The sequence below is a fragment of the Nerophis lumbriciformis genome, linkage group LG03, assembly GCF_033978685.3.
Source record: "Nerophis lumbriciformis linkage group LG03, RoL_Nlum_v2.1, whole genome shotgun sequence".
NCBI lineage: Eukaryota > Metazoa > Chordata > Actinopteri > Syngnathiformes > Syngnathidae > Nerophis > Nerophis lumbriciformis.
Window position 1 is genome coordinate 25,497,501 of NC_084550.2, and position 22,212 is coordinate 25,519,712.

Here is a 22,212-nt window from a genome sequence, read left to right on the forward strand (position 1 = left end):
TATAAGCCAAACAGATGGCTGCATAATTGCTATGCGATAGCTTTAAAATAGTGGCAGTAATTAATGTCAAAGTCCGAGCAGATAGTGACCTCGACGTCGCATCCAGCATCTGCTTTGCTTCATCCTTCTCTCCTTTTGCTCTAACTTACTCCCTTCCTGCCTCTTTGGTGCCTCTCTGCTCGTCTCTATGTGGAACTATCAGTCTGCGCCAGTCTCATAAATATTCTTACTGACTTTTATAAAACATCCCTTTTTAATCCCCCCCAAAAAATGTTCCTTTTCCAGGAAAGCCAGAGATTCGCTGCCAACTTTTCGCCAGTTCTTCAGCTCAGCATTCAGCCTGACTCACGTCAGCTTCGCTTCCATGAAGGTTCCTCCCGACTGGCTGAGGTGAGTCGTTCCAAAACAACACCCGTATCAGAGGCTCATGCATAATCGTATGTTTTACTTTGACTCGAGAATAAAGTTACAATTGATGCATGAAAATGGACACTTTCAATAAAGTCCAGAAAGACACAATTGTCTGCAAGTCTTCAAAACATGCTGAGATTTAGTTTGAAAGGGTTTTAATTTTTTTTTCTACATTTAAAACACTGGGGAATCTGTGGTGGGCTCTCCTATTTCTGGGGCTGAGGTTGCCGAGGTAGTTAAAAAGCTCCTCGGTGGCAAGGCCCCGGGGGTGGATGAGACCCGCCCGGAGTTCCTTAAGGCTCTGGATGTTGTGGGGCTGTCTTGGTTGACAAGACTCTGCAACATCGCGTGGACATCAGGGGCAGTACCTCTGGATTGGCAGACCGGGGTGGTGGTTCCTCTCTTTAAGAAGGGGAACCGGAGGGTGTGTTCTAACTATCGTGGGATCACACTCCTCAGCCTTCCCGGTAAGGTCTATTCAGGTGTACTGGAGAGGAGGCTACGCCGGATAGTCGAACCTCGGATTCAGGAGGAACAGTGTGGTTTTCGTCCTGGTCGTGGAACTGTGGACCAGCTCTATACTCTCGGCAGGGTCCTTGAGGGTGCATGGGAGTTTGCCCAACCAGTCTACATGTGCTTTGTGGACTTGGAGAAGGCATTCAACCGTGTACCCCGGGAAGTCCTGTGGGGAGTGCTCAGAGAGTATGGGGTAACGGACTTCTTATTGTGGCGGTTCGCTCCCTGTATAATCAGTGTCAGAGCTTGGTCCGCATTGCTGGCAGTAAGTCAGACCCGTTTCCAGTGAGGGTTGGTCTCCGCCAGGGCTGCCCTTTGTCACCGATTCTGTTAATAACCTTTATGGACAGAATTTCTAGGCGCAGTCAGGGCATTGAGGGTATCCGGTTTGGTGGCTGCAGGATTAGGTCTCTGCTTTTTGCAGATGATGTGGTCCTGATGGCTTCCTCTGGCCAAGATCTTCAGCTCTCACTGGATCGGTTCGCAGCCGAGTGTGAAGCGACTAGGATGGGAATCAGCACCTCCAAGTCCGAGTCCATGGTTCTCGCCCGGAAAAGGGTGTGGTGCCATTTCCGGGTTGGGGAGGAGATCTTGCCCCAAGTGGAGGAGTTCAAGTACCTCGGAGTCTTGTTCACGAGTGAGGGAAGAGTGGATCGTGAGATTGACAGGCGGATCAGTGCGGCGTCTTCAGTAATGCGGACGCTGTATCGATCCGGTGTGGTGAAGAAGGAGCTGAGCCTGAAGGCAAAGCTCTCGATTTACCGGTCGATCTACGTTCCCATCCTCACCTATGGTCATGAGCTTTGGGTCATGACCGAAAGGACAAGATCACGGGTACAAGCGGCTGAAATTAGTTTCCCCGCCGGGTGGCGGGGCTCTCCCTTAGAGATAGGGTGAGAAGCTCTGTCATCCGGGGGGAGCTCAAAGTAAAGCCGCTGCTCCTCCACATCGAGAGGAGCCAGATGAGGTGGTTTGGGCATCTGGTCAGGATGCCACCCGAACGCCTCCCTAAGGAGGTGTTTAGGGCACGTCCCACCGGTAGGAGGCCACGGGGAAGACCCAGGACACGTTGGGAAGACTATATATCCCGGCTGGCCTGGGAACGCCTCGGGATCCCCCGGGAGGAGCTGGACGAAGTGGCTGGGGAGAGGGAAGTCTGGGCTTCCCTGCTTAGGCTGCTGCCCCTGCGACCCAACCTCGGATAAGCGGAAGAAGATGGATGGATGGATGGACATTTAAAACACTTCCTTGGGGTCTACATAAAACGGGGGTGTCCAAAGTTTTTGACTTGGGGGCCGCATTGGGCTAAAAAAAAAATTGGTGGAGGACCGACTATGTAAAGTAACTATTTATTTATATATATATATATATGTATGTATGTATGTATGTGTGTGTGTGTGTGTGTGTGTGTGTGTGTGTGTGTGTGTGTGTGTGTGTGTGTGTGTGTGTGTGTGTGTGTGTGTGTGTGTGTGTGTGTGTGTGTGTGTGTGTGTGTGTGTGTGTGTGTGTATATATATGTATATATAGTCAAAGTTTCTGTGGTTTATCCGTTATACAGTGCTCAATACCGGGGTAGAGCGGAATATACGCTAGGTCAGAAAAAACTCAAGAGGCTATATCATCCCTACAAGCCTGTTTTGCAGGTTTCCCTGCTCGTCAGGGATTTTATTGTACACTACAATAAGCAAGGCATACCATGCAGTCCCGCGCGCTGCTCTCGGACTATCAGATCACGTGATGGTGCACTTTAACCCCTTCATACAGACAGAGACTGAAACTGGCTAAACCTGTCATGATGACCATTAAGAAGTACACCGCTGAGGCTATGGGGGGGCTGCGCGCATGTTTGGAGACGACAGACTGGGAGGCAATTGGAGCGGCCACGGACAATCTGGACGAGTATACGGACACTGTGACCTCATACGTACAGTTCAATGAGGCGCGCATCATTCCAACGCGCACCGGGGCTTGTTATAACAACGACAAGCCCTGGTTCACACCCATGCTCCTACAGATGCGCAAGGAGGAGGAGGCTGCGTGGAGGAGCGGGGACCGGAGTACCGACAGAGAAGCGAAGTACCACTTCAACAGGGAAGTGGAGGAAGCTAAATCTGTGTACTCTAACCGTCTACAGGAACAGTTCCGCTCCAATGACTCTGCAGCCGTGTGGAGAGGACTGAGGGCCCTTACGAACTATAAGCCCAAACCCCCCCAGGCCCCCCTGAATGACCGGACTCTCGCTCAGGGCCTCAACACACATTACTGTCGTCACGAACGGCCTTCAGCTCATCAAAGCTCTGCTCCCCCCACCAACGCCAGCACTTCATTAAAGGACTTAAAGGACTCCAAGGACATCAAAGGACTCCAAGAACATCACAAGACTTCATCAAAGGCCCTCTCCATCCGAAAGGAGGATGTACGCTGGCAGAGACACTGCGCGGATCAGCTGGCTCCTGTATTCACTGACACTTTTAACACCTCTCTGGAGCTATGCCGCGTGTCAGCCTGCTTCAAGACCTCCATTATTGTCCCTGTCCCCAAGAAAGCACGGATCACAGGACTTAATGACTACAGGCCGGTGGCGCTGACGTCTGTGGTCCTGGACCCACTGCAGTTCGCCTACAGAGCCAACAGGTCTGTGGATGATGCAGTGATCCTGGCCCTGCACTTCATCCTGGAGCATCTGGACTCCCCAAAAACCTACGCCAGGATCCTATTTATGGACTTCAGCTCTGCCTTCAACACCATCCTCCCTGGACTGCTACGAGACAAGCTCTACCAGCCCAGCGTGCCCGAATCCCTCTGTAGTTGGCTCAATGACTTCCTGACGGACCGAATACAGCACGTGCGGCTGGGGAAGATTGTCTCGGACAGTTGAACAACGAACACTGGTACTCCTCAGGGCTGTGTACTTCTCCTCAGGGCTGTGTACTTCTCCCCCGGCTCTTCTCCCTGTACACCTCCAGTCACCAGTTCGTAAAGCCGCTCAAGTTTGTGGATGACACTACCTTCATCGGGCTCATCTCGGATGGCGACGAATCCGCCTATAGGAGAGAGGTGGACCGGTTGGCGTCCTGGTGCAGCCTCAACAACCTGGAGCTGAACGCCCATAAAACATTGGAGATGATCTTGGACTTCAGGAAAGTCACAGTCCCACCATCCCCCCTCACCCTGATTAACTCTCCCACCCCCGTCTCCATTGTGGACTCCATCCTTTTCTTGGGCACCACCATCACCCAGGACCTCAAGTGGGAGCCAACCATCAGCTCCCTCATCAAGAAGGCCAAGCAGAGGATGTACTTCCTGCGGCAGCTGAAGAAACTTAAGGTGCCGACCGAGATGCTGGTGCAATTCTACTCAGCCATCATCGAGTCCATCCTCACCTCCTCCATCACCGTGTGGTTCCCCGACGCCACAGTCCGGGACCAGCATCGACTGCAGCGCATCGTATGTGCTGCTGAGAAGGTGATTGGCTGAAAGCTCCCATCTCTCCAGGACCTGTTCTCCTCCAGGACCAGGAGGCGTGTGGGTCGGATCACAGCTGCCTCTTTTCACCCTGGACACAAACTATTCTCCCCTCTCCCTTCAGGCAGGAGACTACGGTCCATCCAGACCCACACCTCCCGCCACCTGAACAGTTTTTTTCCCCTCGGCCATCAGGCACATGAACAATAACAGTTACAGCTCATGGTATTCTATTCTGTGTTATGTGTTTTAGGTTGCACGATTGCACCAAGTAAAATTCTTAGTTTGTGAACTGTGGAAGGATGCAGAGTGCTTTCTTTTTACATAGCCATGTTTAGAGTATCTAGTACTTTTCCTTTGTATATTCTACCAGTCTCTCTTTGTCTTCAGATTGTCTGTTTTGTGTCTCTCTCCCTTGGAATTTGAAGACCTCCCCCATTGGTTTCTTATCAGTGGTGCGAGGGGTAGATGGGGGTTGTCTTTGTGTGAGAAGAATTTGGTTTCCCCTTGGAATGCCAGATCAACTAGAGCAGCCGATATGAATGTATTGGTTATGTTGAACTAAAGCTTTAGTAAAACTTGAAAATATTCCAATTCCGTCTTGTTGGTTCTTCTTACTCAGCATATATGTCATCGAAAGAACTTGGGATTGACCAGTAACTTAGATTCCCTTGGAGGAAGAACTGGTCCGACGCAACAGAACCCGTTCTCAAACAATGGCAATAAAAACTATTCTGATTCCGATTCTGATATGTATACTGCAGTTTTACGCATGGAGAGTCCTATTGTCACATCGTCAAAGGCTTTTCCAATTTTCCTTTGTTGTGACCGCTAGACTTTTACTTTCTGCGCTGCTGACCCGTCTCCGCTCGGGATGGTGTCCTGCTGGCCCCACTATGGACTGGACTCTTACTATTATGTTGGATCCACTATGGACTGGACTCTCACAATATTATGTCAGACCCACTCGACATCCATTGCTTTCGGTCTCCCCTAGAGGGGGGGGGGGTTACCCACATATGCGGTCCTCTCCAAGGTTTCTCATAGTCATTCACATCGACGTCCCACTGGGGTGAGTTTTTCCTTGCCCTTATGTGGGCTTTGTACCGAGGATGTCGTTGTGGCTTCTGCATCCCTTTGAGACACTTGTGATTTAGGGCTATATAAATAAACATTGATTGATTGATTGATACTTTCTAGTATCTATAAACTCACCTGTTCTCGTTCTCATGCAGTGTCATTGTTATTCCGTCAGGGCTCTGTTCTTAGGCCTGTCCAACAACCCTCATATCAGCGATCTGCAGTTGGACATCAGCGGCTGTGAGGTACACTCCTCATGTCTTGCTTTGGCTACGTTCACTCATCGTCTTGTCCATTGACCTTCCCTCTTGTTCCTCCTAACGTCTGTGACAGTTGAGGTCGGCAGGCGCCGGTGTTATCCAAGAACTTTTTCCAAGAGTTTCCTGTGTTGGGACTTTGGATATCTCAGACAATGGTAAGGACACACACTGGTCTTCCGTCTACATGTTTTAAGACTTGAGCAAGTTGACTATAAAAGGTCTGCAACTAAACTATGGGATATGGGGTATCAGACTGTCTGGTTGTGGCGGTCCGCTCCCTGCATGATCAGTGTCAGAGCTTGGTCCGCATTGCCGGCAGTAAGTCGGACACGTTTCCAGTGAGGGTTGGACTCTGCCAAGGCTGCCCTTTGTCACCGATTCTGTTCATAACTTTTATGTACCGAATTTCTAGGCGCAGTCAAGGCATTGAGGGGATCCGGTTTGGTGGCTGCAGAATTAGGTCTCTGCTTTTTGCAGATGATGTGGTCCTGATGTCTTCATCTGGCCAGGATCTTCAGCTCTCACTGGATCGATCCGCAGCTGAGTGTGAAGCGACTGGGGTGAGAATCAGCACCTCCAAGTCTGAGTCCATGGTTCTCGCCCGGAAAACGGTGGAGTGCCATCTCCGGGATGCGGAGGAGACCCTGCCCCAAGTGGAGGAGTTCAAGTACCTCGGAGTCTTGTTCACGAGTGAGGGAAGAGTGGATCGTGAGATCGACAGGCGGATCGGTGCGGCGTCTTCAGTAATGCGGACGCTGTATCGATCCATTGTGGTGAAGAAGGAGCTGGGCCGGAAGGCAAAGCTCTCAATTTACCGGTCGATCTACGTTCCCATCCTCACCTATGGTCATGAGCTTTGGGTTATGACCGAAAGGACAAGATCACGGGTACAAGCGGCCGAAATTAGGAGTTTCCTCCGCCGGGTGGCAAGGCTCTCCCTTAGAGATAGGGTGAGAAGCTCTGCCATCCGGGGGGAGCTCAAACTAAAGCCGCTGCTCCTCCACGTCGAGAGGAGCCAGATGATGTGGTTCGGGCATCTGGTCATGATGCCACCCGAACGCCTCCCTAGGGAGGTGTTTAGGGCACGTCCGACCGGTAGGAGGCCACGTGGAAAACCCAGGACACGTTGGGAAGACTATGTCTCCCGGCTGGCCTGGGAACGCCTCGGGATCCCCCGGGAAGAGCTGGATGAAGTGGCTGGGGGAGAAGGAAGTCTGGGTTTCACAGGTTAGGCTGCTGCCCCCGCGACCCGACCTCGGATAAGCGGAAGAAGATGGACAACTAAACTGCAGTACAAACTTTACAAACCTTTGTTTTGTTTGTGTTTTCAAGTACAATTGACTGCATATATACTGACATTTTTACACAAATGTTTTCCACTGAGGACTGAAGACTGACAAATCAAAGGATGTGCGGGCCTTTTCAGTAGTTTCACCTTCAAAACCAGTACAATATATGGGGGTGTTGTTGACTTTTTTTTTGCTAAATTAGCTTCTTAGGGCTCAGTTAAAAAAAAAAGGTGTTTGCAGGCTTGGATTCCGACCTGCTTGCCGTCCTGCCCGCGTTCTCCAGACACCCCTCCCTCAAACACCTGATGCTGGGGAAGAACTTCAACGCCAAGGGCAGGTACGGACCTCGCCGGAGACGAGCGGCGCTGACGGGTGACCATATGTTACGTTATGTTATGTTATGTTACATGTTTCCCCTCCTTTTTGTATCTACCTCCTCAGGGCGCTGGATGAAATGCTGCAGAAACTAGTTCATTTGGTGCAAGAGGAGGAGTGTGTGAGTTGAATTATGTAACATAGCACACACACGCACACACACACACACACACACACACACACACACACACACACACACACACACACGCACAGATTGGCTGCAGCGTTGTAGAGGAAAATGCTTTTGCACCCACACATCAATGCTTGGATTTTCAGCTTCACACGCATTCATGTATTTCTGACCTTCTTGGGACCTGAGAAAAAAGCCTACCTCTTTAGGACAAGCCTTTCTAGATATGTAAAGAAGTGTATTTACAACATTAATAATATATACATATTATGCAAATAAAGGTAAGCTTTAAGTATTTTTTATTTTTTATTTTTCTTTGTAATTGATTTTTAATCTTCACTATTTACTTCAAGTTATTACAGTATGTCTCTACAAGCATATTTATTTAATTTTTTAAATTAATATGGAAGGTACTTTTCCTTGTTGACGTCTCAAGAAGGGTAGAAATACAAGAAAACACCCACACACATATTCTTGTATTTGTTACCTTCTTGAGACCTCAGAAAAATGCCTTTCTAGATATATAAAGATTCGTATTTACAACATTAATAATACATACATACTATGCAAATAAAGGTAAGCTTTAAGTTTTTGTTTTTTTTGTAATTGATTTTTAATCTTCACTATTTACTTCAAGTTATTACAGTATGTCTAGATGTACATATTTTTTTTATTTTTTTTTTAATGAATATGGAAGGTACTTTTCCTTGATGTCTCAAGAAGGGTAGAAATACAAGAAAATACACACACACACACATTCTTGTATTTTTTACCTTCTTGAGACCTCAGAAAAATGCCTTTCTAGATATATAAAGATTTGTATTTACAACATTAATAATATATACATACTGTGCAAATAAAGGTAAGCTTTAAGTATTTTTTTTTGTTTTTAATTTTTTGTTTGTAATTGATTTTTAATCTTCACTATTTACTTCAAGTTATTACAGTATGTCTCTATATACATATTTATTTTATTTTTTTAAATGAATATGGAAGGTACTTTTCCTTGTTGACGTCTCAAGAAGGGTAGAAATACAAGAAAATACACACACACACACACTTTCTTGTATGTGTTACCTTCTTGAGGCCTCAGAAAAATGCCTTTCTAGATATATAAAGGTTCATATATACAACATTAATAATACATATATACTATGCAAATAAAGGTAAGCTTTAAGTATTTTTTTTTTGTTTGTATTTGATTTTTAATCTTCACTATTTACTTCAAGTTATTACAGTATGTCTAGATGTACATATTTTTTTTATTTTTTTAATGAATATGGAAAGTACTTTTCCTTGTTGATGTCTCAAGGAGGGTAGAAATACAAGAAAATACACACACACACACATTGTTGTATTTATTACCTTCTCGGGACCTCAGAAAAATGCCTATCTAGATATATAAAGATTTGTATTTACAACATTAATAATATATACATACTGTGCAAATAAAGGTAAGCTTTAAGTTTTTTTTTCTTTTTTTTTTTTTCTTTGTAATTGATTTTTAATCTTCACTATTTACTTCAAGTTATTACAGTATGTCTCTATATACATATTTGTTTTATTTTTGAAATTAATATGGAAGGTACTTTTCCTTGTTGACGTCTCAAGAAGGGTAGAAATACAAGAAAACACCCACACACATATTCTTGTATTTACCTTCTTGAGACCTCAGAAAAATGTATTTCTAGATATATAAAGATTCGTATTTACTAAATTAATAATACATACATACTATGCAAATAAAGGTAAGCTTTAAGTATTTTACTTTTGTTTTGAACTTTTTGTATGTAATTGATTTTTAATCTTCATTATTTACTTGAAGTTATTACAGTATGTCTATATACATATTTATTTTATTTTTTTAATTAATATGGAAGGTACTTTTCCTTGTTGATGTCTCAAAAAGGGTAGAAATACAAGAAAATACACACAAACACAAATAGTCTTGTATTTTTTACCTTCTTGAGACCTCAGACAAATTCCTTTCTAGATTTATAAAGATTTGTATTTACAACATTAATAATTTATACATACTGTGCAAATATAAAAAAGGTAAGCTTTTAGTTCATTATTTTTTTTGTTTTTTTTGTTTGTAATTGATATTTAATCTTCACTATTTACTTCGTTATTACAGTATGTCTCTATAAACATATTTATTTTATTTTTTTGATTAATATGGAAAGTACTTTTCCTTGTTGATGTCGCAAGAAGGGTAGAAATACAAGAAAATACACACACACACACATTATTGTATTTGTTTCCTTCTTGAGACCTCAGACAAATGTCTTTCTAAATATATAAATATTAGTATTTACAACATTAATAATATATACATACTGTACTAATATAAAAAAGGTAAGCTTTTAGTACATTTTTATTTTTGGGAATTTTTTGGTTTGTGATTGGTTTTTAATTTTTGTAATTAATTTTGGCCAAAGGGGGCGCTTTTCAATTTCTTACACACACACTTATTACATATGTTTGCCAGGGGGAAGCACTTCAAATTTTTACACACACTTGTTATTTCATATGTTGACCAGAGGGGGATCAATTGAATAAACTGCAAAGACAAGATACTTGACGTTCGAATTGAGAAACTGTGTTATTTTTTTTGCAAATATTAGCTCATTTGGAACCACAGTCAGTAACTACAGTTAGTCGCTACGTCTGTAAGTGCAAGTTAAAACTCTACCATGCAAAGAGAAGGCCATTTATCAACAACACCCAGAAACTGTGGACGTCGTGTCCTTCGGAACAAAGAGGAAAAGAACCATCCGGATTGTTATAAGCGCAAAGTTGAAAAGCCAGCATGTGTGATCGTATGGGGGTGTATTAGTGCCCAAGACATGGGTAACTTACACATCTGTGAAGGCACCATTAATGCTGAAAGGTACATACAGGTTTTGGAGCAACATATGCAACGTTATCATGGACACCCCTGCTTATTTCAGCCACATGTTACAACAGCGCGGCTTCGTACTAGACTCGCCTGCCTGTATTCCAGACCTGTCTCCCATTGAAAATGTGTGGCACATTATGAAGCCTAAAATAGCACAACGGAGACCCCCGGACTGTTGAACAACTTAAGCTGTACATCAAGCAAGAATGGGAAATAATTCCACCTGAAAAGCTTCAAAACACTCCACAAAGCTCACATTTACTGTGTTGTTAAAAGGAAAGGCCATGCAACACAGTTTTGATGTCATCCCAGATATTGAGGGTGTTTGACGGATAGGTTTTCTATCCTCCCTGCACCTGGCAATGGTGATATTAGTCTTTTCTGCACTGCGTTTAATGTCAAAGTGTAATTCATAGTGCGTGCACACCCGTACCAGTGCAGAGCAGCACTGTTATGGACAGAAGATGACTACATCCTCAGCATCAATCAGTTGGTTTATTGCCAGACAGACAGCCAGCCCTGCATTTATTTAAAAAGCTGACTGCAGATAAATCATCCATATGAACATTAAAAAGACACGAAGACGGAATATTGTGGCACAGCATTGCATTTGTCCAGTAATCTCCTCTCTGAGCTGCCACCTTAACGTGGTAGAGGAGTTTGCGTGTCCCAATGATCCTAGGAGCTATGTTGTCCGGGGGCTTAATGCCCCCTCGTAGGGTCTCCCAAGGCAAACTGGTCCTAGGTGAGGGATCAGACAAAGAGCAGCTCGAAGATCTCTATGAGGAACACTGACAAGGAACCCAGATTTCCCTCGCCCGGACGCGGGTCACCGGGGCCCCCCTCTGGAGCCAGGCCCGGAGGTGGGGCACGATGGCGAGCGCCTGGTGGCCGGGCCTGCCCCCATGGGGCCCGGCGGGGCACAGCCCGAAGAGGCAACGTGGGTCCCCCCTCCAATGGGCTCACCACCCATAGCAGGGGTCATAGAGGTCGGGTGCGATGTGAGCTGGGCGGCAGCCGAAGGCAGGGCACTTGGCGGTCCGATCCTCGGCTACAGAAGCTAGCTCTTGGGACGTGGAACGTCACCTCGCTGGGGGGGGAAGGAGCCTGAGCTAGTGCGCGAGGTGGAGAAGTTCCGGCTAGATATAGTCGGACTCACTTCGACGCACAGCAAGGGCTCTGGAACCAGTTCTCTCGAGAGGGGCTGGACTCTCTTCCACTCTGGCGTTGCCGGCAGTGAGAGGCGACGGGCTGGGGTGGCAATTCTTGTTTCCCCCCGGCTCAGAGCCTGCACATTGGAGTTCAACCCGGTGAACGAGAGGGTAGCTTCCCTCCGCCTTCGGGTGGGGGAACGGGTCCTGACTGTGGTTTGCGCTTATGCGCCAAACCGCAGCTCAGAGTACCCACCCTTTTTGGATTCACTCGAGGGAGTACTTGAGAGTGCGCCCCCGGGTGATTCCCTCGTTCTACTGGGAGACTTCAATGCTCATGTTGGCAGCGACAGTGAAACCTGGAGAGGCGTGATTGGGAAGAATGGCCGCCCGGATCTGAATCCGAGTGGTGTTTTGTTATTGGACTTTTGTGCTCGTCACAGATTGTCAATAACAAACACCATGTTCAAACATAAGGGTGTCCATATGTGCACTTGGCACCAGGACACCCTAGGCCGCAGTTCCATGATCGACTTTGTAGTTGTGTCATCGGATTTGCGGCCTCATGTTTTGGACACTCGGGTGAAGAGAGGAGCGGAGCTTTCTACTGATCACCACCTGGTGGTGAGTTGGCTGCGATGGTGGGGGAGGATGCCGGACAGACCTGGCAGGCCCAAACGCATTGTGAGGGTTTGCTGGGAACGTCTGGCAGAGTCTCCTGTCAGAGAGAGTTTCAATTCCCACCTCCGGAAGAACTTTGAACATGTCACGAGGGAGGTGCTGGACATTGAGTCCGAATGGACCATGTTCCGCGCCTCTATTGTCGAGGCGGCTGATTGGAGCTGTGGCCGCGAGGTAGTTGGTGCTTGTCGTGGCGGTAATCCTAGAACCCGTTGGTGGACACCGGCGGTGAGGGATGCCGTCAAGCTGAAGAAGGAGTCCTATCGGGTTCTTTTGGCTCATAGGACTCCTGAGGCAGCGGACAAGTACCGACAGGCCAAGCGGTGTGCGGCTTCAGCGGTCGCAGAGGCAAAAACTCGGACATGGGAGGAGTTCGGTGAGGCCATGGAAAACGACTTCCGGACGGCTTCGAAGCAATTCTGGTCCACCATCCGCCGCCTCAGGAAGGGGAAGCAGTGCACTACCAACACCGTGTATGGTGCGGATGGTGTTCTGCTGACCTCGACTGCGGATGTTGTGGATCGGTGGAGGGAATACTTCGAAGACCTCCTCAATCCCACCAACACGTCTTCCTATGAGGAAGCAGTGCCTGGGGAGTCTGTGGTGGGCTCTCCTATTTCTGGGGCTGAGGTTGCTGAGGTAGTTAAAAAGCTCCTCGGTGGCAAGACCCCGGGGGTAGATGAGATCCGCCCGGAGTTCCTTAAGGCTCTGGATGCTGTGGGGCTGTCTTGGTTGACAAGACTCTGCAGCATCGCGTGGACATCGGGGGCGGTACCTCTGGATTGGCAGACCGGGGTGGTGGTTCCTCTCTTTAAGAAGGGGAACCGGAGGGTGTGTTCTAACTATCGTGGGATCACACTCCTCAGCCTTCCCGGTAAGGTCTATTCAGGTGTACTGGAGAGGAGGCTACGCCGGATAGTCGAACCTCGGATTCAGGAGGAACAGTGTGGTTTTCGTCCTGGTCGTGGAACTGTGGACCAGCTCTATACTCTCGGCAGGGTCTTTGAGGGTGCATGGGAGTTTGCCCAACCAGTCTACATGTGTTTTGTGGACTTGGAGAAGGCATTCGACCGTGTCCCTCGGGAAGTCCTGTGGGGAGTGCTCAGAGAGTACGGGGTATCGGACTGTCTGATTGTGGCAGTCCGTTCCCTGTATGATCAGTGCCAGAGCTTGGTCCGCATTGCCGGTAGTAAGTCGGACACGTTTCCAGTGAGGGTTGGACTCCGCCAAGGCTGCCCTTTGTCACCGATTCTGTTCATAACTTTTATGGACAGAATTTCTAGGCGCAGTCAAGGCGTTGAGGGGATCTGGTTTGGTGGCTGCAGGATTAGGTCTCTGCTTTTTGCAGATGATGTGGTCCTGATGGCTTCATCTGGCCAGGATCTTCAGCTCTCACTGGATCGGTTCGCAGCTGAGTGTGAAGCAACTGGGATGAGAATCAGCACCTCCAAGTCCGAGTCCATGGTTCTCGCCCGGAAAAGGGTGGAGTGCCATCTCCGGGTTGGGGAGGAGATCTTGCCCCAAGTGGAGGAGTTCAAGTACCTCGGAGTCTTGTTCACGAGTGGGGGAAGAGTGGATCGTGAGATCGACAGGCGGATCGGTGCGGCGTCTTCAGTAATGTGGACGCTGTATCGATCCGTTGTGGTGAAGAAGGAGCTGAGCCGGAAGGCAAAGCTCTCAATTTACCGGTCGATCTACGTTCCCATCCTCACCTATGGTCATGAGCTTTGGGTTATGACCGAAAGGACAAGATCACGGGTACAAGCGGCCGAAATGAGTTTCCTCCGCCGGGTGGCGGGGCTCTCCCTTAGAGATAGGGTGAGAAGCTCTGTCATCCGGGAGGAGCTCAAAGTAAAGCCGCTGCTCCTCCACATCGAGAGGAGCCAGATGAGGTGGTTCGGGCATCTGGTCAGGATGCCACCCGAACGCCTCCCTAGGGAGGTGTTTAGGGCACGTCCCACCGGTAGGAGGCCGCGGGGAAGACCCAGGACACGTTGGGAAGACTATGTCTCCCGGCTGGCCTGGGAACGCCTCGGGGTCCCACAGGAAGAGCTGGACGAAGTGGCTGGGGAGAGGGAAGTCTGGGCTTCCCTGCTTAAGCTGCTGCCCCCGCGACCCGACCTCGGATAAGCGGAAGAAGATGGATGGATGGATGGAGCATTGCTAATATGGAAATAGTTGCTACTGAGCTTCCCCGTTTTACACAGAGTGGTGGTTTTATGAAATAACTAATCTACATTTAACACTTGTGGTGGAGAAAACACAATTGCTTTACTTGTGTAAATAAAGGGTGTACGAATACAGAATAAGAAAACACTTGGCAACATCATGATGGCCGACATTAAAATACTGTAGCTTAGCAGGCCTAAGTATTCATTAAAAACAAGGCATAGGTTTTATTTAACAACTATATTGCACACTTGCATATCTGTATGTATGTATGTATGTATGTATGTATGTACGTATATATATCTAATATATATATTATATATATATATATATATATATATATATATATATATATATATATATGTGTGTGTGTGTGTGTGTGTGTGTGTGTGTGTGTGTGTGTGTGTGTGTATACGTGTATATATATATATATATATACATATATATATATTAGATATATATATATTTAATATATCTATTAGATGTATATATATCAAATATATATATATGTGTGTATATATATATATAATATATATATATATATAATAAATATATATACAGTATATATATGTGTGTATATGTATATATATGTATATATATATATATATATATATATACAGTATATAAATATATATATATATGTATATATATATATATATATATATATATGTATGTATATATATATATATAGTGTATGTATGTATGTATATATACATATATATATGTGTATATACATATATATATATGTGTGTGTGTATATATATATATATATATATATACATATATATATATTAGATATATATATATATATTTAATATATCTATTAGATATATATATATATCAATTATATATATGTGTGTGTATATATATATGTATATAATATATATATATATATATAATAAATATATATACAGTATATATATGTGTGTATATGTATATGTATATATATACAGTATATATATATATGTATATATATATATATATATGTATGTATATATATATATAGTGTATGTATGTATGTATGTATATATACATATATATGTGTATATACATATATATATATGTGTATATATATATATATATATATATGTGTATATATATATATATATATATATACATATATATATATATCAGTGACGTGCAGTCACTAGAGGCAGGTGAGGCAGGGCCTCACCTGCCATCATGGAAAGAAAAAAAATGTAAAAAGAAAAAAAAAAAATTTAATTGTTATATGTATCCAGTGATTATACTATAAAGTTATTTTCCATTTAACTTCACCAGTTTTAGATTATTTTTATTCAAAATCGCTGAATTTTCACATTTGCCGTTCAAGTACTGAGAAGAGACGGTGCGGTGATCAGCAGCCAGTTGAGGCACGTCACTCAGTGCCGCAACATGGATTGCACAATGACTCGGCTAACTGCTGGCCTGCTGTGCAGTGAGACTGTATTGCTATATGAATTATATTATACATTTCCATAGTTTAGTTAGCTGAGGTATATAATGTACAGTGTATTTTGTCAACAACTGTATGTGTGTAAAGTATTTCTTGTGCTGAGCGATCATAAAACGGCTGCAAAAGACGCACTGGCTGAGGCTCCAGTAACCCCGCCTCCTGCACCCCCACCGTAGAATTGTTATATCAACTAAAGCCCACACTTAAACTTTCCACGTGCAAGATTGAATCTATTTAAAAAAAGTATTTCATAAGAAGCCAAAAAGTGCAAAAACAATAATGTTGGTGTTGGAGGAGTTGTGAATGACTGCAGGGACACAAATTAGATACACCTGCAGACTGCAGGTGTACCTAATTCACAACTCCTCCAACACGAACATTATTGTTTTTGCACTTTTTGGCTTCTTATTAAATAACTTTTGTAACCTATTTTTATGGGCTTTCCTCTTTGTGATGTTAAGTTCCTGTTATGCGCTGTTATACAGTATATGCCTTGAGCTCTTATTTTGAAGGCGCTAAGAGCGGAAGTGATGTCACGTTGCGGAGGTTTTTGAAAGAAGGTAAATAAAGTGGTCCTCGTGTAAACTGGAGCCTCCGTGTTTGTTATTTTGTAGTTTCATACAGTACAGGCGACATTTATAAACCCTCGGTTACACTTTTTTAAATAGATTCAATCTTGCACGTGGAAAGTTTAAGTGAGGGCTTTAGTTGCGGCGCATGGACTTAATTTCTAAGTAAAGGTAAGACCATAATAACGTTTTTTTTATTAAATGTGCTTTTTTGTGTGCTACAGTTTGTATGTGTAAAGTTAAGTTAAAGTACCAATGATTATCACACACACACTAGGTGTGGTGAAATTTGTCCTCTGCATTTGACCCATCCCCTTGATCACCCCCTGGGAGGTGAGGGGAGCAGTGGGCAGCCGCGCCTGGGAATCATTTCTGGTGATTTAACCCCCAATTCCAAGCCTTGATGCTGAGTGCCAAGCAGGGAAGAATGCTGGTATGAGCTTTTAAACATAACCCGTTAACTGCTGCCAATCAAATGGTGAATAAGATACTCTTTAGGGTTCATATGTTTGTAAATCTGACTGTGATGAAGTCAGTGCCTCACCAGCCATCAACTTCACCGCACGTCACTGGTAGGTATATATATTATGTATATATGTATATGTATGTGTATATGCAGTATAGATACATACATATGTGTATATATATACTGTATATACACCGGGATGGATATATATATATATATATATATATATATATATATATATATATATATATATATATATATATATATATATATATATATATATATATATATATATACATGCATGCATGCATGCATGCATGCATGCATGCATGCATGCATGCACCTCTGTATAAGCCGAAGGGAAAAAAAGTAGCGGTTTATAGTCCGGAAAACACGATACAGGTCAGAAAGGAAGAAAATGATAATAAAGCAATTGTCTGATCCGTTCCACCCTCCTTTCACTCTTGGCCCTCCAGGTCTTGCAGTCTCTGTCCTTGGCTGACTCCAGGCTCCGCCAGAGGGGCACCGTGCTGGTTAACGCCCTGGGCTCCAACACATGCCTGCGGAAGGTGGACTTGAGCGGCAACGGTCTGGAAGATTCCGGAGCCAGGATGCTCAGCAAAGCTCTGCAAATTAACACCACGCTCAGGTGAGGGCCCCAATCAGGGAGATGGAGGGAAATCCTTGCAGACTAGAACGTACAGAGGGGAGGAATTAAGTCAGGCAGGGAAGTTTTAGAGGGCAGATGAAGAAATAGGGTCAGGGAGAACATTAACATGTACAGAAGGGTTTGAGAGGAGGATATTCTGAAGGCGCTAAGTGGCTGAACAGGGAGATGGAGAAGGAGAACAATGCAGGGACAAGAGCAAGGATTCCGACGCAAATCTCTGGGCAAGAGAGATACTGTACATGTACCCCTCTGACATGGTCCAAAGTCTACAAACGCATGTAAAGAACATCATGTCATGGCTGTCTTGAGTTTACAATCATTTCTACAACTCTTATTTTTTTGTGATAGAGTGATTGGAACACATACTTGTTGGTCACAAAAAACATTCATCAAGTTTACTTCTTAATATTTAATATTTGCTTACATGTCCCTTGGCAAGTTTCACTGCAATAAGGCACTTTTGGTAGCCATCCACAAGCTTCTGCTTGAATTTTTGACCACTACGGACTTGTTTCTTCAGCATTGTCCACACGTTTAAAGTCAGGACTTTGGTGAAGGCCATTCTAAAACCTTCATTCTAGCCGGATTTAGCCATCTGACATCACATGGATGAAGATAAGACCTTCTGGAGGAAAGTTCTGTGGTCAGATGAAACAAAAATGGAGCTGTTTGGCCACAATACCCAGCAATATGTTTGGAAAATAAAAGGTGAGTCCTTTAATCCCAGGAGCACCATTCCTACCGTCAAGCATGGTGGTGGTAGTATTGTGCTCTGGGCCTGTTTTGCTGCCAATGGAACTGGTGCTTTACAGAGAGTAAATGGGACAATGAAAAAGGATTACCTCCAAATTCTTCAGGAAAAGCTAAAATCATCAGCCCGGAGGTTGGGTCTTGGGCGCAGTTGGGTGTTCCAACAGGACAATGACCCTTGGCAAGTTTCACTGCAATTCTGCGAGTTTTTTTACCACTCCTCTTGACAAAATTGGTGCAGTTCAGCAAAATGTGTTGTGTTTTCTGACATGGACTTGTTTCTTCAGCATTGTCCAAGTCAAGTCAGGACTTTGGGAAGGCCATTCTAAAACCTTCATTTTAGCCTGATTTAGCCATTCCTTTACCACTTTTGACTTGTGTTTGGGGTCATTGTCCTGTTGGAACACCCAACTGTGCCCCAGACCCATTTCTCCGGGCTGATTATTTTAGCTTGTCCTGAAGAATTTGGAGGTAATCCTCCTTTTATCATTGTCCCATTTCCATCCATTCATTTTCTTCCGCTTATCCGAGGTCGGGTCGCGGGGGCAGCAGCCTAAGCAGGGAAACCCAGACTTCCCTCTCCCCAGCCACTTCGTCCAGCTCTTTCCGGGGGATCCCGAGGCGTTCCCAGGCCAGCCGGGAGACATAGTCTTCCCCGTGGACTCCTACCGGTTGGACGTGCCCTAAACACCTCCCTAGGGAGGCGTTCGGGTGGCATCCTGACCAGATGCCCGAACCACCTCATCTGGCTCCTCTCCATGTGGAGGAGCAGCGGCTTTACTTTGAGTTTCCCCCGGATGGCAGAGCTTCTCACCCTATCTCTAAGGGAGAGCCCTGCCAATTTCGGCCGATTGTACCCGTGATCTTGTCCTTTCGGTCATAACTCAAAGCTCATGACCATAGGTGAGGATGGGAATGTAGATCGACCGGTAAATTGAGAGCTTTGCCTTTCGGCTCAGCTCCTTCTTCATCACAACGGATCGATACAGCGTCCGCATTACTGAAGACGCCGCACCGATCCGCCTGTCGATCTCACCATCCACTCTTCCCTCACTCGTGAACAAGACTCCTAGGTACTTGAACTCCTCCACTTGGGGCAGGGTCTCCTCTCCAACCCAGAGATGGCATTCCACCATTTTCCGGGCGAGAACCATCGACTCGGACTGGTTCCATTGTCCCATTTACTCTCTGTAAAGCACCAGTTCCATTGGCAGCAAAACAGTCCCAGAGCATAACACTAGCACCACCATGCTTGACGGTAGGGATGGTGTTCCTGGGATTACAGGCCTCACCAAACATATTGCTGGGTATTGTGGCCAAACAGCTCAATTTTTGTTTCATCCGACCACAGAACTTTCCTCCAGAAGGTCTTATCTTTGTCCATGTGATGTCAGATGAAACAAAACAAATTTTTGTTTCATCTGACCACAGAACTTTCCTCCAGAAGGTCTTGTCTTTGTCCATGTGATGTCAGATGAAACAAAACAAATTTTTGTTTCATCTGACCACAGAACTTTCCTCCAGAAGGTCTTATCTTTGTCCATGTGATGTCACCAATTTTGTCAAGAGGAGTGGTCAACCAGAAGCTTGTGGCCAATCACTCTATCACAAAAAAATAAGAGTTGTAGAAATGATCGGAAACTCAAGACAGCCATGACATGATGTTCTTTACAAGTGTATGTACACTTTTGACCAGGACTGTACATGAGTAAGAGACGAGTACGCTTAGGGGAAGACGAGAAAGGGAGATTTGAGGTTTTCCCTGATTGAATTTCAAGGGCACAGATTGTGGCGGTGGAAAGGAAAGTAGGTGATGGCTTGATTAAAAATGCGAGGTGGAGAGAGTGGAGGCATGGTAGTTGTTGGTGCATACCTTATCCTCCCATCTGCATCAAGGAACACCACTAAGGGTGTCAAAAAAACATAGATTTTCAGATTAATCGCGATTTGTGTTTGTACCAACTCTTAATCGATTGAAGAAAATATTTTTTCAATCTGTCGTCTCCATCCAATCGGGCAAATCATATTGTTGATGTAGATCAGGGGTGTCAAACTCTTTTTTTAGCTCAGGGGCCCCGTAGAGGAAAATCTGTGCACGGACTATTAGAATCACGGCATTAAAACTAAAAAAAATAAAGACAACTTCAGATTGTTTTCTTTGTCTTACTTTGGCCAAAAAATAGAACAAACACACTCTGAAAATATTGCAATAAAAATATAGAAAACATTTTTTTGTAGAGGTTGCCCTCTCGTGGGTTCCTCGGACCACCACACACTGCCACGAGAGCCCGGATTTCAGGGTACAACACTGTTTTATTTTCAGAAATGTGGAGAGGCTTTTGCTTTCCGGCAAAATGTCTTTCTCTTTGTTCGTGTCTCTCTCTCTCTCTCTGGCTCCAACTCCAACTCCAACCGCGTGTCTCGTCTCGGCTGCTGCTAATAAAGGTGATTAGATAACAAGATAACAAGGCCCACCTGGGCCATCTACTCACCTGTCGACGTCTTCGAGGCCGGTCCTGGCACACCCCGTTCCGCGGCACACCCCCCTCCACAACTCAAATAATTAAATTTACATAAAAATGTGTTTTCTTTTGTATTATTTTTTTATTAATTAACGTTTATGACAACCTTTTTCCAAAACACAATATAGAATGTGAGGTATAACAGGATAATGCACACATTTATCATTTGTATTCAAAACGCTTACAAAAAAATTGGACCCCAAAAATTATTCTTGTTCTTGGTCTTCTTCTTCATGTTCTTCTTCATGTTCTTCTTCTTCTTCTTGTTCTTCATCTTCTTCTTCTTGTTCTTCTTCTTCTTCTTCATCTTGTCTCTCTTTGTCTTGTTCTTCTTTTTGTTCTTCTTTTTGGTCTTCTTTTTGGTCTTTTTCTTGGTCTTCTTTTTGTCTTTGAGGCCGGTCCTGGCACACCCCGTTCCGCGGCAAGCCCGCTGGCCACGCCCCCCTCCACAACTTAAATAAAACATTTACATAAAAATGTGTTTTCTTTTCTATTATTTTTTTTAATGAATTAAGTAACGTTTATGACAACCTTTTTCCAAAACACAATATAGAATGTGAGGTATAACAGGATAATGCACAAATGTATCATTTGTATTCAAACGCTTACAAAAAAATTACCCGAAAAATTCTTCTTGTTCTTGTTCTTCTTCTTCTTGTTCTTATTCTTTTTCTTGTTCTTCTTCTTCTTGTTCTTCTTCTTCTTGTTCTTCTTCTTCTTGTTGTTCTTCTTCTTCTTCTTGTTCTTCATCTTCTTCTTCTTCTTCTTCTTCTACTTCTTCATCTTGTCTCTTTTTGTCTTGTTCTTCTTCTTTTTCTTCTTCTTCTTCTTCTTGTTCTTCTTCTTGTTCTTTGTCTTCTTCTTCTTCTTCTTCATCTTGTCTCTCTTTGTCTTGTTCTTCTTCTTGTTCTTCTTTTTGATCTTCATCTTGGTCTTCTTCTTGTCTTCGAGGCCGGTCCTGGCACCCCCCTCCACAACCTAAATAATTAAATTGACATAAAAATGTGTTTTCTTTCGTATTATTTTTTTAATGAATTAAGTAACGTTTATGACAACCTTTTTCCAAAACACAATATAGAATGTGAGGTATAACAGGATAATGCATACATTTATCATTTGTATTCAAAACGCTTACAAAAAAATTGGACCCCAAAAATTCTTCTTGTTCTTGTTCTTCTTCTTCTTGTTCTTATTGTTCTTCTTCTTGGTCTTCTTCTACTTGTTCTTCTTCTACTTGTTCTTCTTATTTTCTTCTTGTTCTTGTTCTTCTTCTTCTTCTTCTTCTTGTTCTTCGTCTTGTTCTTCTTTTTCTTCTTCATTTTGTCTCTCTTTGTCTTGTTCTTGTTCTTC

At 44.3% G+C, this 22,212-nt stretch overlaps 1 protein-coding gene across 10 annotated transcripts in view; it reads left to right on the forward strand.

Moving 5' to 3' along the window:
* Positions 1-22,212, forward strand: part of carmil3 (capping protein regulator and myosin 1 linker 3) — a 265,948-nt gene that overhangs the window by 172,477 nt on the left and 71,259 nt on the right. For all 10 annotated transcript variants that reach the window (XM_061935936.1, XM_061935943.1, XM_061935994.1 and 7 more), the window contains 6 exons: positions 286-390; positions 5,648-5,717; positions 5,806-5,887; positions 7,262-7,358; positions 7,463-7,517; positions 17,397-17,569. In XM_061935936.1, the coding sequence (XP_061791920.1) occupies positions 286-390; positions 5,648-5,717; positions 5,806-5,887; positions 7,262-7,358; positions 7,463-7,517; positions 17,397-17,569 (582 nt within the window). The remainder of the gene's footprint in view (positions 1-285; positions 391-5,647; positions 5,718-5,805; positions 5,888-7,261; positions 7,359-7,462; positions 7,518-17,396; positions 17,570-22,212) is intronic.